The sequence below is a fragment of the Apteryx rowi genome, unplaced genomic scaffold, assembly GCF_003343035.1.
Source record: "Apteryx rowi isolate R43461 unplaced genomic scaffold, aptRow1 scaffold_170, whole genome shotgun sequence".
Taxonomy (NCBI): Eukaryota; Metazoa; Chordata; class Aves; order Apterygiformes; family Apterygidae; genus Apteryx; species Apteryx rowi.
The window spans coordinates 247660-270354 of NW_020447975.1; the positions used below are offsets into that span (position 1 = coordinate 247660).

At 41.7% G+C, this 22695-nt stretch overlaps 1 protein-coding gene across 3 annotated transcripts in view; it reads right to left on the reverse strand.

The window, feature by feature from the left end:
• Window positions 1–1637: 1637 nt before the first annotated feature.
• ANP32A (acidic nuclear phosphoprotein 32 family member A) overlaps window positions 1638–22695 on the reverse strand; it is a 23870-nt gene continuing 2812 nt past the window's right edge. Inside the window, exons 1-7 of one of the 3 annotated variants that reach the window (XM_026060708.1) lie at window positions 10830–11040; window positions 8748–8897; window positions 8475–8597; window positions 6210–6408; window positions 4562–4659; window positions 3180–3240; window positions 1638–2988 (exon numbers count right to left, since the gene is read on the reverse strand). In XM_026060708.1, the coding sequence (XP_025916493.1) occupies window positions 2927–2988; window positions 3180–3240; window positions 4562–4659; window positions 6210–6408; window positions 8475–8597; window positions 8748–8897; window positions 10830–10850 (714 nt within the window). In that variant the 5' untranslated portion in view covers window positions 10851–11040 and the 3' untranslated portion in view covers window positions 1638–2926. Of the gene's footprint in view, window positions 2989–3179; window positions 3241–4561; window positions 4660–4704; window positions 5528–6209; window positions 6409–8474; window positions 8598–8747; window positions 8898–10829; window positions 11041–22695 lie in introns of those variants that run through there. The other 2 variants (XM_026060707.1, XM_026060709.1) reach the window with 2 other exon arrangements.

Genomic DNA, 22695 nt, shown 5'->3' on the forward strand with positions numbered 1-22695 from the left:
AAACATATACACCTGGGAAAAGAAGCCCCTTGGCTCTCAGCGTGGCAAGGCTGTATGCTAGGAAATAACTATGAAATTGTCCACAGTGGGCAAAACTGGTTATATTTCAGCAGCCTAAGGGCTTGAGTCCCACCTCCTCCCAGCACACTCGCGCTCGGTCAAAACCTTGCTGCTTAGGGAGAAGGGAGAGGGAGGGCTGGCGTCTTAGCAGAGCTAAGCAGGGAACAGGACTTCACGGGGAAACTGGTAAATACGAGGTGGGGGGAGTAAGGGTCCTACTGCTGCAGTTTTCTGAGAGAAACGTAATTAATTCCAAAGCAAGCTTTGAAACAATTAGCACTACAAAAAGAAGAGTCCTCGCATGACACCTGGGCCATTCCCTGCTTACAAAGGGTGACCAATTTAAGGGTTTTGGAAGGTTTCCAAGAGATGAGGAAAAACTGCTCTGCAAGCCAGAAGCAACTCGCTGGAGCCCCTGGGTGACAARGGTTAAACAGATGTCGCTTCTGCATCGCCACGAGCCTGGGCTCGCGGGCCTGTCTGCGTGCAAAGGGGACGTTCGTTCAGTGGGCGCGTTCAGTTGCTAAGTGCCTGGGAACTGGAGCGGCTGCTTGCAGCAGAGGTCAGCTCCTGCTGCTGAGGAGGCCTTTTAACAGCTCCAGCAAAAAGCCATGCTTTCGGAAAACAGTTAAAAACCGAGTTTCCCAGTACAAAGCCAAATTGCAGTCATGCATAGAGAGGTTCAGTGCAGCCCAAAGGCTCTGTTCGGGGTACAGCTCTTGGCTCCCGGGTCTGCCCCCRTGTTAACGAGGGCTTGTGACTGCTCTTTGCCTCGCAGGAGTCTGGCCCTGCCCTGCTCGTCCGTGGTTTTGGTTTCACAGCAGCAGACCCTGGCTAGGGAGGGAGCAAGTTTGCCAGCTGTACTTCTCTTACTCCAAAAAACCCATCCTACACAAATGCTTGATAATAGCGCAGTTTCCTGCTATGGAAAAGGGCTTTTTTTTTWAATTATTATTTTTAGAGATCCAGTGAGTCTTCCACGGCTTCTCGCTCTCTTGTACGGCCCATACAAGCCCCTTTAAGCATGTGGCATGTGCTACCTGCTCTGCTGTTCACCTGTAATGCAGAGCTCCCTCGCAAGAGGAAAACTTGGGAGAAACTTGCCTTTGGACTGTCAGTACGTAACYGGAAGGAGCCTTTGTCTCGGTTAATCAATCACAAGCGAAATATCGCAGCAGAGTTCCTACCTCTAGTAACCTAACACACAGAACCATTTTTTTCCTCAATCAGACGGAGGAAACCAGGCATTCTTTCTTCTGGGCCTGGATAAATAGGGGTCGGATCAAACACTCAGTAGATATGAACACGCTAAACTATAATATTCATCATGACAACACAGGGAAAAAAAATCCTCTTCCTGAAATAAAAATGGTGTACCATTATTTGCATTAAAACCAAAACCTCTCCCTTGGTTTCACCCAACCATGGCTAAGAGTAGTTTTATAGAGCAAAACATATCATCAAGCTACTAAAAATATTGGGGAATTTACCAGAATAGGTTATTAAATGCCTTTTAAAAAAGGTATGCAATTCATTCCCAGTGGCCCATTTTACTCAAATAAGCCACAGAAAAATTGTATAAAAAGATTTATTGAAATTCATCAATGACAAACAGACATAAAACTCAAAGTTTGGCTCTTCTGGGAAAAAAAACTGTTGCAAATGTATTTATACAGATGAAATATTGACTAGGAAATACAAGTCACTTCTAAAGCTATTTTAAAGAGGGATATGAAAGTAAAACTGTACATTCACTAGGTATTTTCAGTCATTTTACTGACTTCCACTAGGTAAGAAAATACAATTTTGTATTAGTATCTCGTGCTTGAGTGTATGAAAAGAAACCTCCTACCCTACATGCTGAACTGCCTCCTGTATTTAGGTTTGTAAAAATTTTCAAAGTATATAGCACAAGTGGAAGTAGTTTCTCATCACTTAAAATTGACTAGGTGTTATATATTACAGACCAAAATAGTACACACCTTATTTAAAAGGGTTGAAACATTTTTTTATTACAATTGTCAAATTCATTTCACTAGTAACTCAGGAATTAGGAACACTTTTTATATATATTTATATATATATTTAAATGCCTGCCATTTTCAGTGTATTGGCTATACCCTAGCCAAAAAAAAAACCCCAAAACAAACAGAAAGGAAAAAACACAACACACAGGGGGAGGGGGGATTGCAAGTTCACCCCACAAAMCAGATCCAAAGGAACACCCTGAAGGAAAAAACAAAAAAACAACAAAAACATTTGGTCACTATTTACAAACAGCAAAATAAAAGATACCTATAGAAGCAGGGAAAGCATTGGCTGAAAATGGCAGTCATTCACAGACAGGCAACAAAGAAATCACTTTATCAATATGCCATTCTCACACCTGTTGCTGTGGAGGGATGCTTTGCCTAGATCTGCAGCATCCCTAAAAAATGCTTACAATATGTTTAGTGACTGGCAGCGGTGGAAAATCCCCACAAGCAGATATTCAGCTGTCTCAGAACAGATTATGCATATTTTGGGTATCATCCACTGATCTTAAACTTTTTATTTTTTAAGATGTCAAACTATCCACTCCAATAATAAGAAACAAATTACCACTTGGTTTATACTTACTATTGCAGTTACAGGGACTAAGAGAGGGACAAAAAAAGAAAAAATTTAAAATGAATAGGAGGAGGAGTGGCAGTAAAAATAGTATTTTATTCCCTTGCCCACCCAGTCTGCTTCTCCCTCTCATTCCCACAGCAACATTACAATCAGGAGAAAAAAAAAAAAAAAAAAGTTGGGGGTGTGGGGAGGGGGGATACAGGGTAAAAACAGTCAAATCACAATAGGAAATTTTCAAAATAGGTTATTCAGTTTAGTCGTCTTCATCCCCTTCGTCTTCAGGTTCTCGTTTTCTCTTCTGTCCCCTTTCTTCATCTGCAAAATAAAACGCAACTTGAATTATGTGAATGCTTCCACATGCTACTCGGAAGCTGAACAAGTTCAACAGGCTTCTACTTGGCAGCTGGCTTGCTATCAAAGAGGCAGGAATACAAATGCGAGCCTGCCTTTACTATACTACACATTTTATTTTTTAATCTCTAGCAAAAACTGGATTACTGCCATACCAAGTTCTTCTTCATCTTCGTCATCATCTACCTCACCGTCGTTATAGCCTTCTTCATCCTCCTAGACAGAAAAGAAAGTATCAAAAAAGTTGCTTTTTGTGCAGCACCTTTCACAATTTAACAATATCCAGCAGCATTTTACAACAGGGAAAAAGTCCTTGAAGCATCTTAAACAAAAAACAAACAAAAAGGCAGACACTTCCCCCACACTTATGTAAGTGCAGTTGCTGAAGTTCTTAGCTACAGTATAACTGGACTCTGGCCCAAGTTTCACTGCAGGAAATCAAAAGCAATCATAGCAGCCACTTCTAGCTTAAAGCCTTCAGCAAGTAAATGATTTTATAATTCACACTGCTATGTTGCTGCAAATTTGTTAAGAAGTTTGAGTTTAGTTAAAGTTGATGACTGGACAGTAGAAGGCACAATGTCTAGAGGTAAGGAGAGTTAAAAGATGAACACACATCTCCAGATCCTGAGAAGTTGCTGTTATTTTTGAAAACAGGCTGGCCAACCAGTCAGAAAGAGTGAGAGCTAAGTATCTGCGATTCTTTGGCCAGAGGATGGATTATATGATCTCCTACAGTCACTTTTTAGTCCCGTTCCCAGTGGTTCTGCTAACAGCGAAGTCTCAGCAGATTGCGACAGGCTCAGCATACCCTACACACAGGACCCAGACCATGCAAAGAATTTAAGCATCCTTAAGTGTCACAAAGCACATGTCCAAGGAGGAACCTTGTTCTTGAGAGCACATGGTCAGTAATTTGTGTACCACATCAAGCAGCACGCAACTTCTACAACAYCAGTGTGACCTTGTTAGAGCAGGGTCTGCTCAGAGTCTCTTCTTACAAAGAGGTGCTAAACTGTGTTTTTCTACGTGTGCTAAGAATAACATGAGCAACAGTTACCCACAGGCCCTCACAAAGACAACTTCACTTTCTGCTCTTTGTGCTCATCCCGTTTATCCCATTGTCATTCTGACTAACTCTTACTCAAATCAATACCATGGTGTAAAGGTTCAGCGTTGGTACTCTGTGTTTTCTGGGCTGCAGTTTCTCCCACTCCTCCTTTGCTTGCGTGGAGACTGTAACTCCAGCTTTTCAAAGGCTCCRCATGCGAAAACTCCACAAACATTCCTGATAGTATTTTTGACATCAGCCCAATAAACAGAATGATTTAATGTCAGTGGTCACTAGATGGCAGCTGGCTCACAGAAAGACACTCCTCAATGCCACCCCCATTGTAATTTTAATTCAGGTTAAAAAAAAAAAAAAGTACACGCTTCAACTACAAAAAGGTTCAATATTTGGTCCATTTCTTGCCCAGCTATTCCAAGTTAGAGAATGTTCACTCCATGCTCATTTTTAACTACAATGAAACCTTACCTCCTCTTCTCCGCTTACATCCTCCTCTTCTCCTTCCTCCTCTTCCTCCTCATCTTCTTCGTCTTCTACTACCTGAGCATCTTCATCGTATTCCTCTTCTACACAAGCAAACAAGATTAACCACTCAGATATTTAGAGTTTATTTTTTCAGCATTACCACCTGAGATGTGCCCTCTTAGTGATGCAAGGAGCAAACTGAAAGCATTGCTTAAAGGCAGAACAGAGTTTCATGCAGCTCTCCAGCTGCAAAACACAGAGCTAGACACAGTCTTGTGCCTCTTTAGTCTAGTGACAGGGTAGCGCAGCAGCTGTACCCACAGACTGACCTGCTCCAGGACTGAGGGGGCCTTGACAGTAAGTCACAGAAGCCTCAGGGCTGCTTTAGTTGAAGCTGCTCCAGCTCCCACTACTAATAGGCATTTTAAAGCCTATGAGACACTGCAGCTCTTCTGCTCTGTCCATCTGCTCCCACCAGGGACAGCGCAGAACTGTAACAGGCAACCACACACTAGAAATGCTCCCTAACAGCCACCCCTTGCCTTTGTGCTGCCAGAGGAAGGGCTGCACACAATCCAAAATGGGAGTTTTCAATCTGTTTTCAAGAGGAAAGAGTTCAAATACACCTAGCCCAAGCAACAAACCAGGAGTGTTTTCCATACTGTATGAAGGGTGTTTTGGAGCTTTTTCATGCATTTGAACACAGGCCCAGGCTTGTGCTCTGCTGAAAAGAACCTGTCCCTGCTGAACCTGGCTGAATGCACCACTCTGCCAGGCAGTGCTGCAACACTCACCCTTTCACCAGATCTCACATTCAGCACTCGAGAGAAAAGTGCAAGTCCAGCTATTCTGCTTTTGCTGTGCAGCTGGGTTTGAAGAGTCTAGCAAATTCCCCAACTCAGCCCGATACTCATCCAGCTGGTGAACTGATGCCTCTGACTGCAGTCTGCCAGGGAGGCAGAACGGCACCTACAGCCCAGTGGGACCCACAGTTAATTTTCCTAACATTAGAAAGTTGTTTGCTACTTCATTAGTGCCTTTCACAGAGCTTGCTCCAGGCAATCTTCAGTACACACTTTCCCCTCTTCTGCCCTAACCCAACTAGTTCACTTTGCCCTTAATGATCAGACATACTCTCCTGTTAATAAGCAATGCCTCAGCTCCTTTGATTCCTTGACTCTGGCACTTTTTTCTATACCCAGTCTGGTTCCCCCTTCCACCCTCATCTATCAGGGTCTACACAACTGCACATACTCCCCTGACTGTATGGTTCCTGGAAAACTGCAGTATGTACATGTCATCTTTTCTTACCCACTTCTTCCTTATGTCTTCCTTCCCTGAAGTTCACCGTTCCCTGAACTCTTTTAGTGTCTTATTGCTTGTCTTACTCCTCCTCCTGGCCCATTTCTTCTACTACCCCTTCACTCCCTGTCTTTTACTACAGATAAGACTGAGAAAACTTTCTCAAGCCCTGCCCATCTTCCTTCCCCTCATTCYTTCAGAGGGCACTGAGGTACTTCTCCTTACATCAGGCAGGGAAGGAGCTACTGACACACCCCTTCTCTGGCCAAGAAGTCAGAGCCGGAAACAAAAAGTACTAGGCAGCATATCACTCTTAACTTATGTATACCAAGTAACACAATTTACATACCATCTTCATCTTCCTCCTCATCGTCTAAGCCTTCCACGTAGCCCTCTGCATCAGAGTCTGGTGCTTCTTTGTCATCCCGATCGTAGCCATCGAGGTATGTGAGCTGCGGGAGGAGCTTGAATACGTTTTCTCTATAATCGTTCAAGTTGGTTACCTCGCAATTGAAAAGATCTAAACTCTTCAGGTTTTCTAACTTTTTCTGCAAGGAAAGAAAAGTCTCTGAAGTTCAGTGTTACAATAAATCTCTAAAGAACAGAGAACACAACAGCAGCTGGAGTTAATGTGCTCAACAGCTTCCCATGACAAAAGGGTCACTTCATTCTCTGCCTACTAAATTGGTGTGGAATAGAATTCTGCAATGCTTGGCCATTGTTGCTTTGATATCTGTGAATGGAAAATGCTCTTTCTAAAGTTCAGTATCTCACAAGCAGAAGACTGAAATTTGGAAAGAGGTAATGGTGCAAAATTACACATTGTGAGGGACCAAGCCAAGAATAAATATCAGTCCAGTGAGTTAACACAAAAGGGCAAAGCAAGATATTGGAGCCAGCAGTCAGATACCTTTAAACTACTACTATCAATGTAAAAAGAAACAGCCTATTCTTTGGACACAAGAATTTTACTGAGGGACATTTAAAAAGTTTTAATGATTGTAGTCTACTTAATCCTTTTCTGTTCAATTTCTAACTTTTTTTTTTATTATTCTTGTGAAAGGTTTTTTTTGKTTTTTTTTGTTTTTTTTTGAGGAAGAGGTCTGCACTGCCAGCAGCCAAGGGCACTTAAAAAAAACAAGAAAAACACAAGCATAGCAGTTAAGGATTTGTATCAAGTCTTATGAAATATCTCCCTTCTGGAGTTGAAGATACAGAGCAATGGTGACTTCAAGAAAAGAACAAGCCTGAACTGGAAGCAGTTACAATCCTCTTTCTCATATGTATGCTACAGGAGTTCAGCTCCTCTGCTGTCCCCTTCTGTTAAAGGAAAGACGGTCCAAGACAAACTCATCTGAGAACTGCTCCTTGAGACATTTTAAGAGCAAGTATTTTGGAAGTAAAAACAAGCTGAAACTCTTCATTTCTGGAGATTAAAGGGCACACAATCCAAAAACTAAAGAACAGTTCTAAAAAGCACTAAATGAATGGACACGTGGACGCTTTTTGGAACTGCAACCTGATAAACTTGAACCCAACATTTGAAATAACCATAGTGAAAGTGAGCAGGCAAAGCCTGGTGGCACATGGCATTGCAGCTGGTTTCTACTAACACCAGCACATCCCACATTGCTGAGCAGAAGTAGTGGCTGGTAATTTTAGACTGAATGCTTTAGGGAAAATACATTCAGTTCAAGTAGAGAGTCTGGCTAAGGGAGGCAAACCTGCAACACATGCCAGCCATTTGAGCTGACTCTTGGTTACTCTCTTCTGATGAGTTACATTAGCGCAAATTTGTTGTGCTTCTAAAATGCACTGATTGAGTGACACTAGCCTTCATATTTCAGGGAGGGCACAAGACTGCAATGTGACACTGTCAGGTGCACAGCTTTGTTCCAAACAGACAGTCCTAGAGGACACAACCTGTGTGGATAAGCACAGACCTACTTCCCTCAGCTGGCCTCAGTCAGGACTTAAAGGTTCAGCTATGGAAAGAGGAGGGAAGCAGAGAACTCGCGCTTAATGAGCGGTAAGTGCGTCAAACTGGTACCATAGTAGAGGTACTGTAGTATCTACAGAAAGCTCAGAAGAAACAGGAGTAACCCCCAGTTTGCACTGTTACAGTTCACAAGCAGCCACCACTGCAACTCTGGCTGACCTGCCCTAAACAAGAATAGGCAACGTGAGGACAAAAGTTCCAGATACTGCTGCAGCCGCCTACTCGCTGCACGACTCTGCCCCATGCCAAGTCCTGACTCCTGGGGATGTGGCTGGCTCCTCTTTTGCAGAGGGCTGGCCGCTAGAGGGAGGCAACATCTCATGCTCCCAGCTGAGACGCAGCACCAGTCCCGGCTACACTGTGCTCCCCGCAGACGGTGCCYGACTACCAGTATCCTGTTAGGGGTGTCAGTCAGTCTAGAGCCACAGCCACACTACAGTCCGGTAGCAAAGGCCAGCGGCTGCAGAGATAAACACCAGAACTGAAGACACTTAGCTGAAAGTTGGTTTGGAAATTTCAAAGTCCAAAATATTCAGGCTCCACTAAGCCAGTGCGTTACCCCTCCTCATCACAAAATGACAGGTTTTGATTTCATTCTGTATCACAATAACTTACCAGAGGTTCTATTGTACCGAGATCTTTTATTTTGTTGCCACTTAGATTTAGATGCGTGAGGTTTGGACACTTTTCTGCCAACACTTCCAGTCCTCCTGAGATTCTGTTGTCGCTTAGTTCGAGCTAAAAGGCAGATAAACATCTTGAGTTTTTGGCACTAACCATGTATCACAAAGCCACTTGGTTGGTTAAATTAAGTTTTTCTGAAAACAACTATATTATATTCAGTATATTGCAAAGAGGGAAAGATATGGCATATGGCATTTTATTTACCTTCTTAAGTTTGTTTAACTTTGGTAAGTTTGCAACCGAGGCTAGGCCTACGTTGATTGTACTTAAGAATTCCAGCTCTTCAAACTCATCTGTAAGGCCTTCAATTTTGCCTTCACATGACCTACAGTTGTCAAGAACGAGTTCTTTAACCTGGAAAAAGAGCAATGCAAAATGTGAATAAGAAATTCTGCATGGAGAATAAAGAGTTCACTCACAAGCAAACTACAACACAACTCAAGCAATGGAACTGAATAAAAAGTACTCCATTAAACTGGCAAGCATGCTAAGGGTTATTTTCAGTATCTGATTCTTAATTTCACTAGCTTGCTAGGTTAGCATCTCTTGAAGGGTCTCAGCTACACTTCAAAAACACAGGCTAGACTTCAGAAACATTAATCCTGGCTTAACTTATTTGTTATAAGTAGCACTGCCTTTGGTAAATGAAAACAATAAGCACTCTAAACAATATGAAAACAATATATATTTTTTAAACTAACCTACAACTTTGACACTTTTTGCAACTTGTCTGCTATTACAATGTATCATCAGTTGTTAAAACAGCTTCTTTGTGCATGCAAAAATTATTCAAGCTTTTCAAGCTGGAGAACTGTGTATTTCAGATCACTGCCTACTCAGACATTTCTGAAACCCAAAGACAGACACTGGCTATCCTAAATCAGGCATTGCTGGATTTCATCCTCACCCCCTTCTCATTAGGGTAGCTTCGTGTACCTTAGGGCAAGATCTTCTCCACAGAGGCAACTATTTTCTCGGGGAATTACAAGGCATGTTGCAGATGATTCTGGAAGGGGAGGTTTAGTGAATACAGGCTGCTGCTACTTAAGTACATCTCTTGACTTATCTCCCCTGCCCTGCTGCAGTAGGGAGACTCGAAGGGGGAGGCAGCGATAATTTCCCCAGATGTYGGTGCAGCACAGAAGGTGCCTAACAGGGAGAGCAAGGCAGCTGACACGGGGTGTGTATAGCAAGTTACAATCTGCTTTACTGAGCACCACTCTTTTTGCAGGTGCTATCTTCAACTGACACAAAACAAGAGTATTAATGCAAAAGAGCCGCTAAGCATGCTCCACCCTGCATAAAACAGCTCATTTTCACCCTAGAGTCAAGTCCCTCTCACAAGATTCAATTAGTAGCAAACATTAGGTGAGTTTTTCTGGGCTCTCTAGAAGCTCTCGGCATCATGGTCTGTGCCACCACAGGAAGGCCCCACCCTTTCGGACACTATCCAGGCATTTTCACATCCATGGAGAATTTCTGGGGATTATTTCTCCCCTACATACAAATACCTTGAAAAACACATCCTTCTGACTGCATTATAGCCCCCCTCCTGTAACAGGCAACCAGAGAACCAAAGCTCAACTCTTGAGGTTTGGGGGTTGTTTACGGGTGTGAGGGGGTTGCTTTATGCAGAGAGTATTGGACAGAAGAAAGTCTGCGAGAATGATGCACACAGAAACGTGAAGCAACTCTTCAGTTCACACAAAGGACAGTTAATATGCAAATATTTAATTTCCTTAATTTTTTTATTACTGTAACCTTCTCTGTGCAGCAGCACAGAGAAGAATCCTATGTAGTTTTACAGCTCCAAATAACATCCCTAGATTTCTAATTAAATCCTAAGCACTGAAGTCAATAGGGAAGTCAGCCCAAAGCAACACGAGAGTACAAATGATTCATTGAGAGTAGGAGGATCAGAGTTAGACAGGAAATACGTTTTCCAAGTCTCTACAGTTTTCCTAGAAAAATTATGATAGGGAATGACTATACAGAAGTCTTCCAGAATTTTAGACTGGTTAGGAGAAACCAAAGATTAAGTCAAATGCTCAAGATCCTACATACATTTATTTCAATGCAAAAACCAAACCAAAACACCCCCCCCCCCCAACAAATCTAAAGGCACATACATACAGCTTTTTAGTGTAACAGTATTTAAGTATCAGGGTACTCAGATCAATTCAGGGACAAACACAGTTTTCTTGGACATCTCTTGCTTCATACATACAGCCCCCGTCCAAAAAAAGAAGAAACAGTAAAATAAAAAGCTCCACCCCAAAACCAAACCTTAGAGCAGCTATGTTTCATCCCTATCTGTTTGTGTCCTTGCTCCACAGCACACAGAGGCCTTTGCCTGCCGCATTATCTCCTTTGGCCAGCCCGCTTGCTCATCTGAGACAGCGCTCGGTAGTTTCAGAATCCACCCAGAGATATGTTTCTTTCTGAACAACGTGGGCAAAGGAGAGTGCTATCGTGTAGAGCACACAACTTCCCCATCCACCGGCCGCCATGTGGCTGGGATCTGGCTGGAGAGGCTAGGGAACTCCACAGCTGCAGGAGAAAAGGTTTTCTGTGGAAGCAGATTAGATCCTGTTATTGGAAGGCTGATAATTGTGCAAAATGCACAATCTTTTTTTTGTCTTATCCTCTTTGCAAAAGCCAGAAAAGGAAGTTTGCAAAAACACACGTAGGAAGATGAAGCAAGGCCGGGGTTGAGGGAGACAATGCTCATGGGCTCAACCAGCACAGGACAGAGCTTACGGTCAGATTTGGCTTGAAACTGTGCAGCAGACCAAAGAAAACGGTATCTGTCCTCACTGCATGGCAAGAACAGGAGGAAGAGAAAAGGCAAACAGGGAATTAGACAAAGCTTCCACAGGGGCAGATAAGAGATCTGAGGAGGAGTTGGAAATTGCTATGGATGTAGAAGAAGAACCCTTTAATATGGCAGCAGAAGAGCCAACTAGCTTCTACTTTCAGTCTGCTCCACTTAAGGGAAGACTGCTGTTTCCTCTCTGCCTTTCCAAAAACTTTATTTGATACAGACCTGCAACACTTTCTTGTTTCCTTTGCCCAGTACCAAGACACCGGGCAAAGGTACAGTCAAAACAACTGCCACAGGGAAGTTATCACGGAATAAAACTGGGCAGGTTTACAAGTGGTGGAAAGCCTGGTCAAATCTAAGAGTTCATTTAGGAAACAGCGGCACACGGCTCCTAACGATCCAGAATTGCAACTGCAGCAACGCAAGTTCAGTGCCTAGGTGGTCAAGTTAAAATTAAAGTGGCTTTAGATTCAAAGAGATTTAACAATACTATAGAAAATAATACACATGTGCAAAAGCATGAAGGTAACACAGCTGCATGAACTGGGCACTTGGGGCTTCTCCCCACTTCCTTTCAATGTGCACACTCAAGGCTGCATTGTAGCCAGTTCTGTTTTGCAGTACAAACAGTAACAACTACCACCAGCTTATACACTTTCTGAGTATTAAAATTATCCACGGCTGTTTGCCCATGTCCTCTCAGCCAGCAGTCTCGCACATCCCGCTCTCTTCCCCTTCCACTCCACCTTTACTGGCTATTTCCTTCTTCTCTTCAGCACTTACAATCTTGCACATAACCAGAGAACTGCAGCGCTGAGCTGGTCAGCCACCGACATCCCACGCAGGCGAGGGCACTGCTCTTGCACTGCGTGTTCTTAACCGGAGACGGCTCCGCCACAGGCAACAGGCCAAAGGAACCAACATGCTGGCTGCTGCCYTGCTGTCTACTCAAAACGTAGTCCCCTTCTGAGGACGATGGGCCTTATCCAGGCATACTATAGCAGGCCACGCTAGACAGTTAAACAATTATGTAAGCACATATAAGTACTGAAAAGGTGACCTCAGTAAAGCTGCATTTCATCTAAAACAGCTCACCACCACAAAAGTATGACAGAGGGAGTAAATCTCTCCCCGTTTGTTTTCCTGACGTCTTAATAGTTTTATAAAAATTCCAGACCCTGAATCATTCTCCAAACATCTACTGGACTTCCCATTAACACACTGAAAATGCACAGTAAGACTAGCATTTTTACATGTCTCTTTCTTCAGATTTTCTCACCAAAACACAGCACAAACATTTGCCTGATATAAGTAGCCGGCGCTAGTACCCTCTCTGAGTCTTGATGTATTCTTGAGCGAGATGAGTGGGCCTCAACTGGTCTGAATCAATTTAATTGTATCACATTTCAATCTGCATAATGTTACAGACATATGGATGAACAGTCAGACTAAGGAAGACAGTCTGAACTTGTTTGGATGGATAGGCTAAGGGAACAAGTTTTCTGAAATAACTCATGCTTAGTTATGCCAAAGACAGGAAGATCCAACTTGCAGAAGTTGTATACAGTCAGTTTTACTGTTGTCTACTACACAATGCATAAGCCAGTCAAAGCACTAATGGAAATAAGTACCACGACAAATAGGCCACATGACCTGTCCCTTCCTACCTCTTCCACCTCCTTCCCAAAAACCTACTACATAGTGAGAAACAGCAGAAGAGCGACATGCCACAGGCTACTAAACATCAGAGATAACACAGCAATACAAGGGTAGTCAAAGGACAAAAAAGTGTATAAACCACTACTTGCCCGAACAGCTAAGAAGGAACCTGCATGCGAATGCCTAGCAGAAAATCTAACATGCAGCAGGTTAGGCTGGATCTTGCAGCGCATACACCACGTCTTCAGCAGTATTTATGACAAGGCACCACTGTGTACTGGAGCAGGGATATTGCTGCACAGCTTCAACTGTCAGGTGCTTACTGTCAAGGTCTGCTGTTCTGCCTCGTTCTCAGTGCTCGCTCCCCATGCCAGGGGTGGCTCGCGGGGCTCTGCTGCCCCAGTCGTCCATTCAGCACGCTACCATCTGCTCTAGCAGGTGCTTCCTGGTTGGTTGTGTACTGCTGCTTGCGTGTTGCTTTATGGCTTGCTAGTATCAGTCCCTAGTTTTCAGCAGTCATATGCAAGCAAGTAGACTGCTGCTTCTTCACCAGACTCTTTAGACAACGTGCCTTGGAGCTGTTCTCCTGTGGTCATTCTAGTTTCTATTTCTGATGTTCTCAGACGCTTTCAGAACATGACATCACATTGTTGTTAAGCCCCTGTGCGCTGTTAAGTGTGGATGACAGCATCCCCTGGATCTCTCCAGGCCTTTCATGACATCGCACTTTGCATTACTCCTTGCTTGATAATCAAGGTCTCTTATTTGTTTCCTAGTATGGTTACTGTATTAAGCTGTATTCCCAGCTGTGTATATGGTATCCTTAATATAGTCACAGTGTGTACTGTGAGACTTCCAGCTTATTCCTAGGATAAGTACAGGCAACCATGGGTAAGCTGCCACTGAATTTCATGGGAATAATCACAAGGAACATCTACAACTTATTCACTGTACAGGGTATCTGGCAGACCTTCCCCAGCTCACTTTTCCAGTGCAGTCTGTGTCTCTGGAAGCGACCATACTCTGTATCAACAAATACACACTCAACAGAATATAATTACACATAGACACACTACTATCCAAAACATTTATCACCTTAACCTTTAATCTGCACTTGCATAGTAACATTTAAAAAGACAAAGTCTCCACTTCAGAGAGTCTACAACCCATGGGCAGAAAGATCCATGAATTAGGGACTAAGCTCCTGACTTTTAGTCTGTGACTGAAGTCTTTTAATAATGTGACAAAAGGACAGTTGTGAATACAATTTTTAAAAGGTAAATGGCAAGTTTACAAGTTCAAAYACCATTCTGCTGGCTTTACAAGCAGGAACAGCAAAGGCTGTAACATCTTATTTTCAGTACAATAAATCAGATGCTTCTGAAGCATATGTTGTGTATGGTACCCCTAGGATAGGAATATCCAACCATGTAGCATTTTTTCACAAAGAACAGGTAAACAGGGTGTAACTATCTTCCACTGCTCCCAACCAAATGGTCCACGGGAACAATGAGAGAATTAAAGTCTTTCATACCTCTTAACCAGATGGAAGCTTCATTTGGAGGAAGGCAGAGCTGTGAAAAGAAGGGAGGGGAGAGCAAGGGAAGTCTGCTGTGATAAGCTGAAGCCAAGTCCAGCCTTACTTTTGAAAGCAGAGGTAGCTTTTTCTCTCTGAGATGCACAAATACTTCTGGTTTTTGTTTTCTTTTTTCATTTTTTTCTTTTTTGAGGGGGGAGGTCTCCTAAGTCCTGTATCATTCTGCAGTAAAGAGTGAAAGAATGAGCTTTGCTTGCCTATTGTAACCAGACTGCCAGATGACTGTGTTCCTTCTAGTTCTAGTACTGCATTCTACATTTATACTCCTGTAGATTTGAGGATCCTTGGGCAAAAATGGATCTATGTAGGTTTTTGGTTTTACCCAATTTGTGCCATGAAGTTTAAGAGAAGCCCACCCTCCACAGTCATGACATTCAAATTTGCTGGGGATGGAAGTGGGTTTGACAAAGCTCAAGATATCACCCCAATCTTGCAAAGAGCCCATCATTCATGCTTAGCTCAAACACTGGGCAGAGAAGTGATGGTAAGGATGTAGAATATATCATGTTGGCCACGTTCAATTTAAACAACCCTCCCCCAAAGTTGCTTTTCCTGGAGGGAGGTAACATTTCATGAATTTTCATTTCCGATATTATCTGGAATGTGACTAGGCCAAAAACACTTGAACAAACAGCCTATTTAATACCTTGTGCTAAAACTGAAGCTCCTTTGAAGGCTCAAAGACATGATGCAATTTCTGCTCTAAGATGGTCACCAAAATGTAACCAATGGATGCTTGAAGAACAGATTTTTTTGAATAGAGATAGCACCACATGTAATTTCCCACCTGCATTTAAGACAGGTCTTCAGCCATGTTAGGGCACCCTGTGATTCAGAGGCACAGCAGAGCAGGCTATGCAAAGTTCAGCTCATGGTGGAAAACGGCAAGAGACAGAGGAATGCAAAATAACCTCTAGCTCAAATTAGAGCAGCTACTGGGCTTTTGTATGTCAACGAAGACACACCTTAAGAGCTGTTCTGCCTTTCCAGGCTTGCCACAGCGCGCACATTCTGGCTGTGCCCCCCCCTACCTCTGGCGTACTGCCCACATGCGGAGAGGAAGAGGGGAGGAAACAGGTGGCACAGCACTGACTGTGCTGGCGCTGTGCCACCCAGGATTCCCCTTCCACGGGGTAATCCTCAGCTGCTCCTTCTGGGCAGCTCAGAATCACTCAGTGGAGATGCTCCGGGATGAGCGTCTAACCACAACATTTTTTTTTCCCTACCTTAAATTTAACAGATGAGGGAAAATTCCTATACTGATGATATCCTCCTGTCCCCACAACATACACATGTGAAAAGAAAGTCAGAATAAAGCTCACATGCACCTACTCCGTGTGACAGCAGCAATGATTTGTTTTCTTATCAAACCAACATTTCATTTTGGATTTTGGCATGTCCCTTCAAGTGTTATAAGTATCTGAGACAAAAATCTGCTCCCCCCCCCCCATCACCTACAGTAAATGTCTTAAACTATTAGTTAACCAACTATTATTTACCTCGCACAGGCTCTGGTATTATTGTGTTGTGCAGAGAACTTTACAAATCCTGGGGCAGGGAGAAATACTGCTCAAGAAATGGCTGCATAGCACAAACCACTTCCCTTGAGATAAGGACAAGATATCTAGCAGCCAGAGTACTTGAGAACTGTATTAGCAGAGGCAGTGACTGACAGCTGGAAAGAGACTGGATGGAATTAATGCGTATACCTTGTAATTTTGAGTAGCACTCCATTACCACCATGATGGATACCAAGTGCAAATGCAGAATCTCAGCACAGCTGAAGGCCAGATGCATGTCAGGACTTCAAAGCAATTCAGTTTTAAGTTTACAGAATCTCCCCCATGCACACTCCCCAAAACCTAACAAAGATGTCCCTTTCAACAGCACTCTGGAACTGGCCCTTTCAATACCAGGCAATTAACAGTTGCTGAACATAATACTTTCTGGTGTAGTCTGGTTCAATGACAACAGGTTCAATTTCTAGTTATTTTACATCTATTCAACTGAGCTGGAACTCCAAATCTTTGCAACAAGGTCACATGAAACTACTAGTGGGCTTAGAAATTCATCTACGGTTTCTCCAAATGATGTAACCCCACCAAACTTTCATATTCAAATTCCTCTTACGCATCTCTTTCTTGGAAAGTCCCAGCAATATTTACTTCAAAATTTTAGTGGAGGATTTTAAAAGTCCAACATTGAAACTCCAGTATCATGCTGATAACAGTTTTCATGCTTCTGGTATTTTTCACTAAAAGCACAAATATACATGGATGTGCACAGGTCCTGACACCACTGTCTTCAAACAGCTAATGCCATGATTCTCCTACAGGTTTACTCTGCATTTGTAAACTATACTCTAGCAAACTGTTTGTATTTAATACAGTTGATCTAGCAATCACATKACAAAGAAAATCAGAATATTTTCTAGATGTTAATTATATACCGTATTCAGTCTTTAACCATTCCAGCATTCTGTTCTGCTTGCAAAGTGCCTGGGGGAAGCGAGGGGCTGTGAGCCAGCTTCTAAAACCAGAAGCAGCATCCTCCCATCAACAGGGTACTCAGGAAAAATGGCCACGGGAGGAGGCTAACAACAGGATTCACTTGGAAAGAAGGTGCAACCACGGAATAGCATGAAAACATTTGCCAAGGCATCAAGAATGATTCAATAACAACATGGCATCTCTGTGGACATCTGTCATAGTCTTGACTCAAGCAGTTCAGGCAAATCACTGTGTCCAAGTTCAAGGCAGTGCTGAAAAACAGCAATTTAAAGCCACCTTTTAAACTGCTACCAAGCTGAAGATAACACCATGCTAGGAATTCACAACCTGAAAGCTGGGCTCTGTTTATGTTAACTCCCACAAAGATGAACACAGTTAATGTTTTCTTTTAACTACACTGCATGTATCAGGGACCCTGCATCACCTCTACCCTGGCAAAAAGACAGAAACCGGGGAAGAGAGAAGGGAAAATGGTTTATTATTATTGAAGCTACCCTGTGTTCACAGACAGCCAAATGCTGCTTTCATAGCCTARAAAAATCTGGCTCTACATCAATAAATTTACTTCCCTTTACTATGCACCTATGAGAAACCTAAAGTTCCAAGTGAAATAGATAAGCCATAGAGGGTCAAAGAGTCTTGACAAGTCTGACTACACCTTAAGCTCAAATCTAATTATGAAGCATCTCCAGTGCAAGAAGCTTCCAGAAAAAATAATCTACTGTTAGGATGCCTTTCTCAAAAAAACCCAAAACCCAAACCAAGAAACCCTATGAGTCACATAAATATACTTTCACACATTTAGAAATGTCAGTATAGCTATATGCATAGGCAACATACTAATTAATAAATCGAGAACACACATTAGAGACACAGAAAGCTGTTTCATTCAAAAGTGTATAGCTAGTTTGTGTTTTGGTTTCTAGTGTTAAGAGCATAACACTGTAAAATCCTGAAATATTTCACCYGAAATGTTTCAAATACTTAAGTGATTAAATTGTTTGATCTTTGCATTAAGTGCTTTTAAAATTCACACTAACGTCGCTTTCTTCTCCTTTTTCTACAGATAGTATGCACAAGTCACTTTACCTCTGCCTCAGTTTCTCTATTTCAGAAAGTGTCTGATACCACATTCAGAGTGTATTTCATTCACTGCCAGCTATTATTAAATACAACAGAACTAAAATACATATCTGCGTTCCACCTTGAATTTGAAATTTCTTCAGTTGGAAATGTTAAGTATTTGGCTGAATTGTTTAGTTTGCTCAGTTGCAGATATCAGCTGCTATAGAATGCATTGACAAATCATACTTGCAAAAGACAAGCTTTTCCTACGTTTTTTATGCTTTGGAAGGGAAAGTGCCCTTTGGAAAGGAAAGGCCAAGTCGATGGACAAATTAGTGCTCCAAAAGAGAGCCCAACTTTTACAGAGTGGCATAAAGGCAAGCCACTAAGGTTGGGTTTTTTTAGATTTCAAAGGTCATACTTACATATGGAAGAGCTTCAGAACTGATATTAGCAACTTGGTCAAACATAGAGACCAAGTATTTACTAGCTATTTTGTTTGAAGGACAGCAGAGCAAGAGATGAGGAGACAGGAAAAAATTAAATGCAGAACAAGTCCACTAGTGTCACAGAAACAGCTGAGAAGCCTCCATCATACTAAAGCACAACAAAAACATAAATGCTGTCTATTCCCATTTGAGACCTGTCCCTAGTTACAGACACAGACTTAGGTTCATCTAGCTGAGCTGTCTGTCAATCAAGCCTGCCGAAAGCCATCACACGCTTTGTAAATGGAAAGCCTAGTGCAGCGAGCAGCAAGAGGAGGATCACCTTGGCTGCCACCCTCTGCTACTCCTGCTTCCTCCCAGGACGCTGCCGCGGAATCGCAGAGGCATTACACTCCTGCGTAGCTTGCAAACCAGAACTGCTCTCTTTAGGGCAATACCCATAACCAAAGCCTTATTCTCAATTAATTCCAAAGCATTCAAGACATAGCATCCACTCATATTTCACAGGTTCTTACTTCTCAGGCTTCAGCAACTTACCTATACCTTTACAGGGGGAGGATGGGGGGGGGTAAAAGAGTAATCCACAGATGGAGTGAAATAGAAAGAACCAGTCAACATCAACCTTCTGGACTGCAAATATTTAAGAAAACAACCACCGATATTTGTGCCACTGATTCAATTCACATTTAAAGATGCATCACTGATGTAGATAATATGGTCTTTTCAAATACAGTGAAAGATAAAGTGTTTTATAAGTCCTAAATTTCTGCATGTGATTAATGTTACCTTAAAACACACAGATTTTTGATGTACATTTGGAGCAGAAAAACAGAAAAGTGTATTTTTCCACAGATATATAATGCACAAATCCTGCTGCAAGGACAGATTACAATAGTTAGGTCGAGCCAAGGCCCCAGAAGGTTTGTATTAACAAGTACTTTTTTTCCTTGTTTCAATAACTTGTTTCACTTGGTGGGCAGGACAAGATCTCTTGTTTCTTCAGGAGATGCATTTCCTGATGGACTACAACACAATGGTGTCATCTAAACTCCAGCTATCTCTTCTTCATACATTTTTATCAAGCCAGTATCATTTTTCAGAACAATATTTTCTTGTTTTGGACACACACCTGAATCATCCAAAAGGTTGTGTAACTGCGACTGCATGTTAGCTATTGCTTGTCAAAAGGGAATTTCCAGGAGTTGAAGGTTTACTATATATACATACATATATATATATATACACACACACATATATATATATACACACACACACACACACACACACACATATATATCTGTATCTATATCTCTACTGTTGCTTCTTTCTAGCAACATCAGAGAAATGGAAAAATCAGGCAAACAGTTTCAGCTCCATGTATCGGTGCTTTTCAATTCTGTGTGCACAGTTCCTTTCATATGCTTAGGACTTGATCCAGCTTAAGAAAAAAGGAGGAGGCTTTGCCAAATACTGTGCTGATCAGCCCAGTACTCAGAGGAGAAATTAGGCTGAATTTCAGTGAGGACAGCTCAGACATCACATACTTTCTCCAGGCCTGCTTTTTGTGGGCAGCAGTTGTTCCAAGATGAACATGCGTGCTGTGACAGGACACTCATTGTAAAGGTTTGCAACTAGAAATTCAGAAATATAAAGACTGCTAATACGCAAGCTTGGGAATTTTGCAAAAAAATCAGCTATTTCTTTGCTACAGTTGTGCCCTTCCATCAGCTACGTAAGTGATTATCATGAATTTTTGCAGGCTTGAATCACTCAATCTGAGCATGCTGAATAGAGTTTGGATGTGCTGATCTCATGCCACCCTAGACACTACCACACAACATTGCTTGTTCCATTTGTTTCAAACCTAGAGTACATTCCCCTTCTATTTTGAGGTTGTTCAGCCTGGGGAAGGTAAAAATGTACGCCTATACCCCGTAACAATACCAAAATATTTTTTTAAACGCAAGTCTCTAAAAAGATGTGTGTCAGTTTAAACTCTCCACTGTTATTGCACACATCACAATAAGGAATTAGCTTGGGGAAAAGAGTCCTTTTATTTACATTTTTCATCTAAAACAATACTACATATAGAGGCTTGCACTGTATTTCCCTTTAGCATTAAAACTTACAGAAAACCAGAGAAATCAGACCGTGAAATGAGTTTTAAAATGCAGCAGAGAGTTAAAGAAGTGTAAGAAATACCCAATGTTACTGTCAGTATGTTATCACTGTCACAATTTTGAGCTGATAAAACTCCTTTTAGAAGCAGTATTAAATCCTCAGACTAAATGAACCGGCATGGTAGCTCTAAACCACAGAAGATGAGGTTTTGTGTACAATTTCAAAAACCTACCCCTATGTTGCACAGCTGAGAAGAGTGTTAGTAGTGAATTTGTTTTATATTCTTTGTACTTTACTAATGAGTTGCGCTTTCCACTATACAAATGAAAAAAAAAAAAAAAAGCCCACAAATCTGCCCAGGTGAGCATCTTCTCTGAGGAGGTGAGTAGTTTTATTACTACTATCTGATGGGTCTGGAGGAAACCTAGGTAAAATAATTCTACCTGACCAATTCCTAGCAGGCAGTTATTTTTAACAGAAAACTAATATTATAAGTAAGATAAGCAAAGTGATGAATGTTATGGTAAATGCACTACCTTAAGTGATCACTAAAGGTAATGGGATAAAAAGAAAAGTTGAAATATCTGGGCAAGGCAGAAAGCAGATGCACAGACTCAACTCTGACTGTCCAATGCACAGAAAAACAAATTTCAGGCACTAAAACCCCACACTTCTCACCAACACTGAATTCACATAAAAATGAAGGGAGAACTAAAAAAAAGGAGGCTGAGAAGGAAATAGCTCCTATACTATCCACTTTCAGATATCTTAATTATACAGTTTTGTTAATTGATATGTATATTGACCCTACAGGATTATATGACTTAATGTCTTAAAGCAGCCAGTTATGTTACATAGTATTAAGCGGTATTCTACACAAGCACTGTATTAGCTATCTCAAATTATAAAATATTAATGTAAGTTCAGAAAGAYGTAAAACACCTTATCTACATTCTCTTACCTAACTTTGATTTACAAAAAAAGTTTTGATAATGCAAACCAGTAACAGTATACATTAAACGTAAAATGCACTGCAAAACGTAGGCACATATATGGCAGAAGCTCCAAGACAAATTAATTTACTTCTATTTGTGCAAGCAGAGTTTTTTTYCCCCCCCCAGAATGTATTTATACTAACTTTGAAACATGGAAATAACGATCCCCACAGGACATATGACAAATACTGCATATCTATCAAAGTGCAGATTAATAAAGACAATTTACAGAACTATTATTCTGTTCATGTTGAAATACTTATTAAAATCTATGAATAAATTAAATACTGGCATCAGAATCACTTCTAAAACTCAGTTTCAGACATTTTACCAAAAGCACTGGCTGGATTTAAATAGACTTTATTTTAAAATGTATTTTAGACAGATAGCGGCCAAACTGTACACTTAATTCTCCATGACAAAACAGTGTATGTATGCATCTATAATCAATAGTTTTACAAAACCAATTCTAAACAGAACAGCATTCCCAACTGACATTCCCCCCTTTGGATGAAACCAGAAGTATTCAGCTTTAAAACGAGTATGATTACATTTGCTACCTGAGAGGACTAATACATGTAACTCATTGACAGAACTAAAGACTAACAGGTAAAAAATGACAGGTCAGATAAGCATTATTTTATGAMCAACTGCTTTGGCCTAGATTTCTTTATCCAAAATCGCTCTGAATTCCAAAGGAATAGCAAAACACCACCCAAATCAATGCGCTCTCAACTTTGTCCTGCAGCAAGTCAAAACAGAGCAAAAACCGAACAAAAGGTAAGCGGGGGAAAAGAAAATGTTCCGCTTACACCTGACAGGCTTCRGACCCAGTCTTTACACCTTGGGTCCGTGTTTAAAATGGGGCGTGTAAATAAGTGCTGACAAACCTCCCAGCAGTAGGATTGGGAGATTAATCAGTAAAAAAGGTT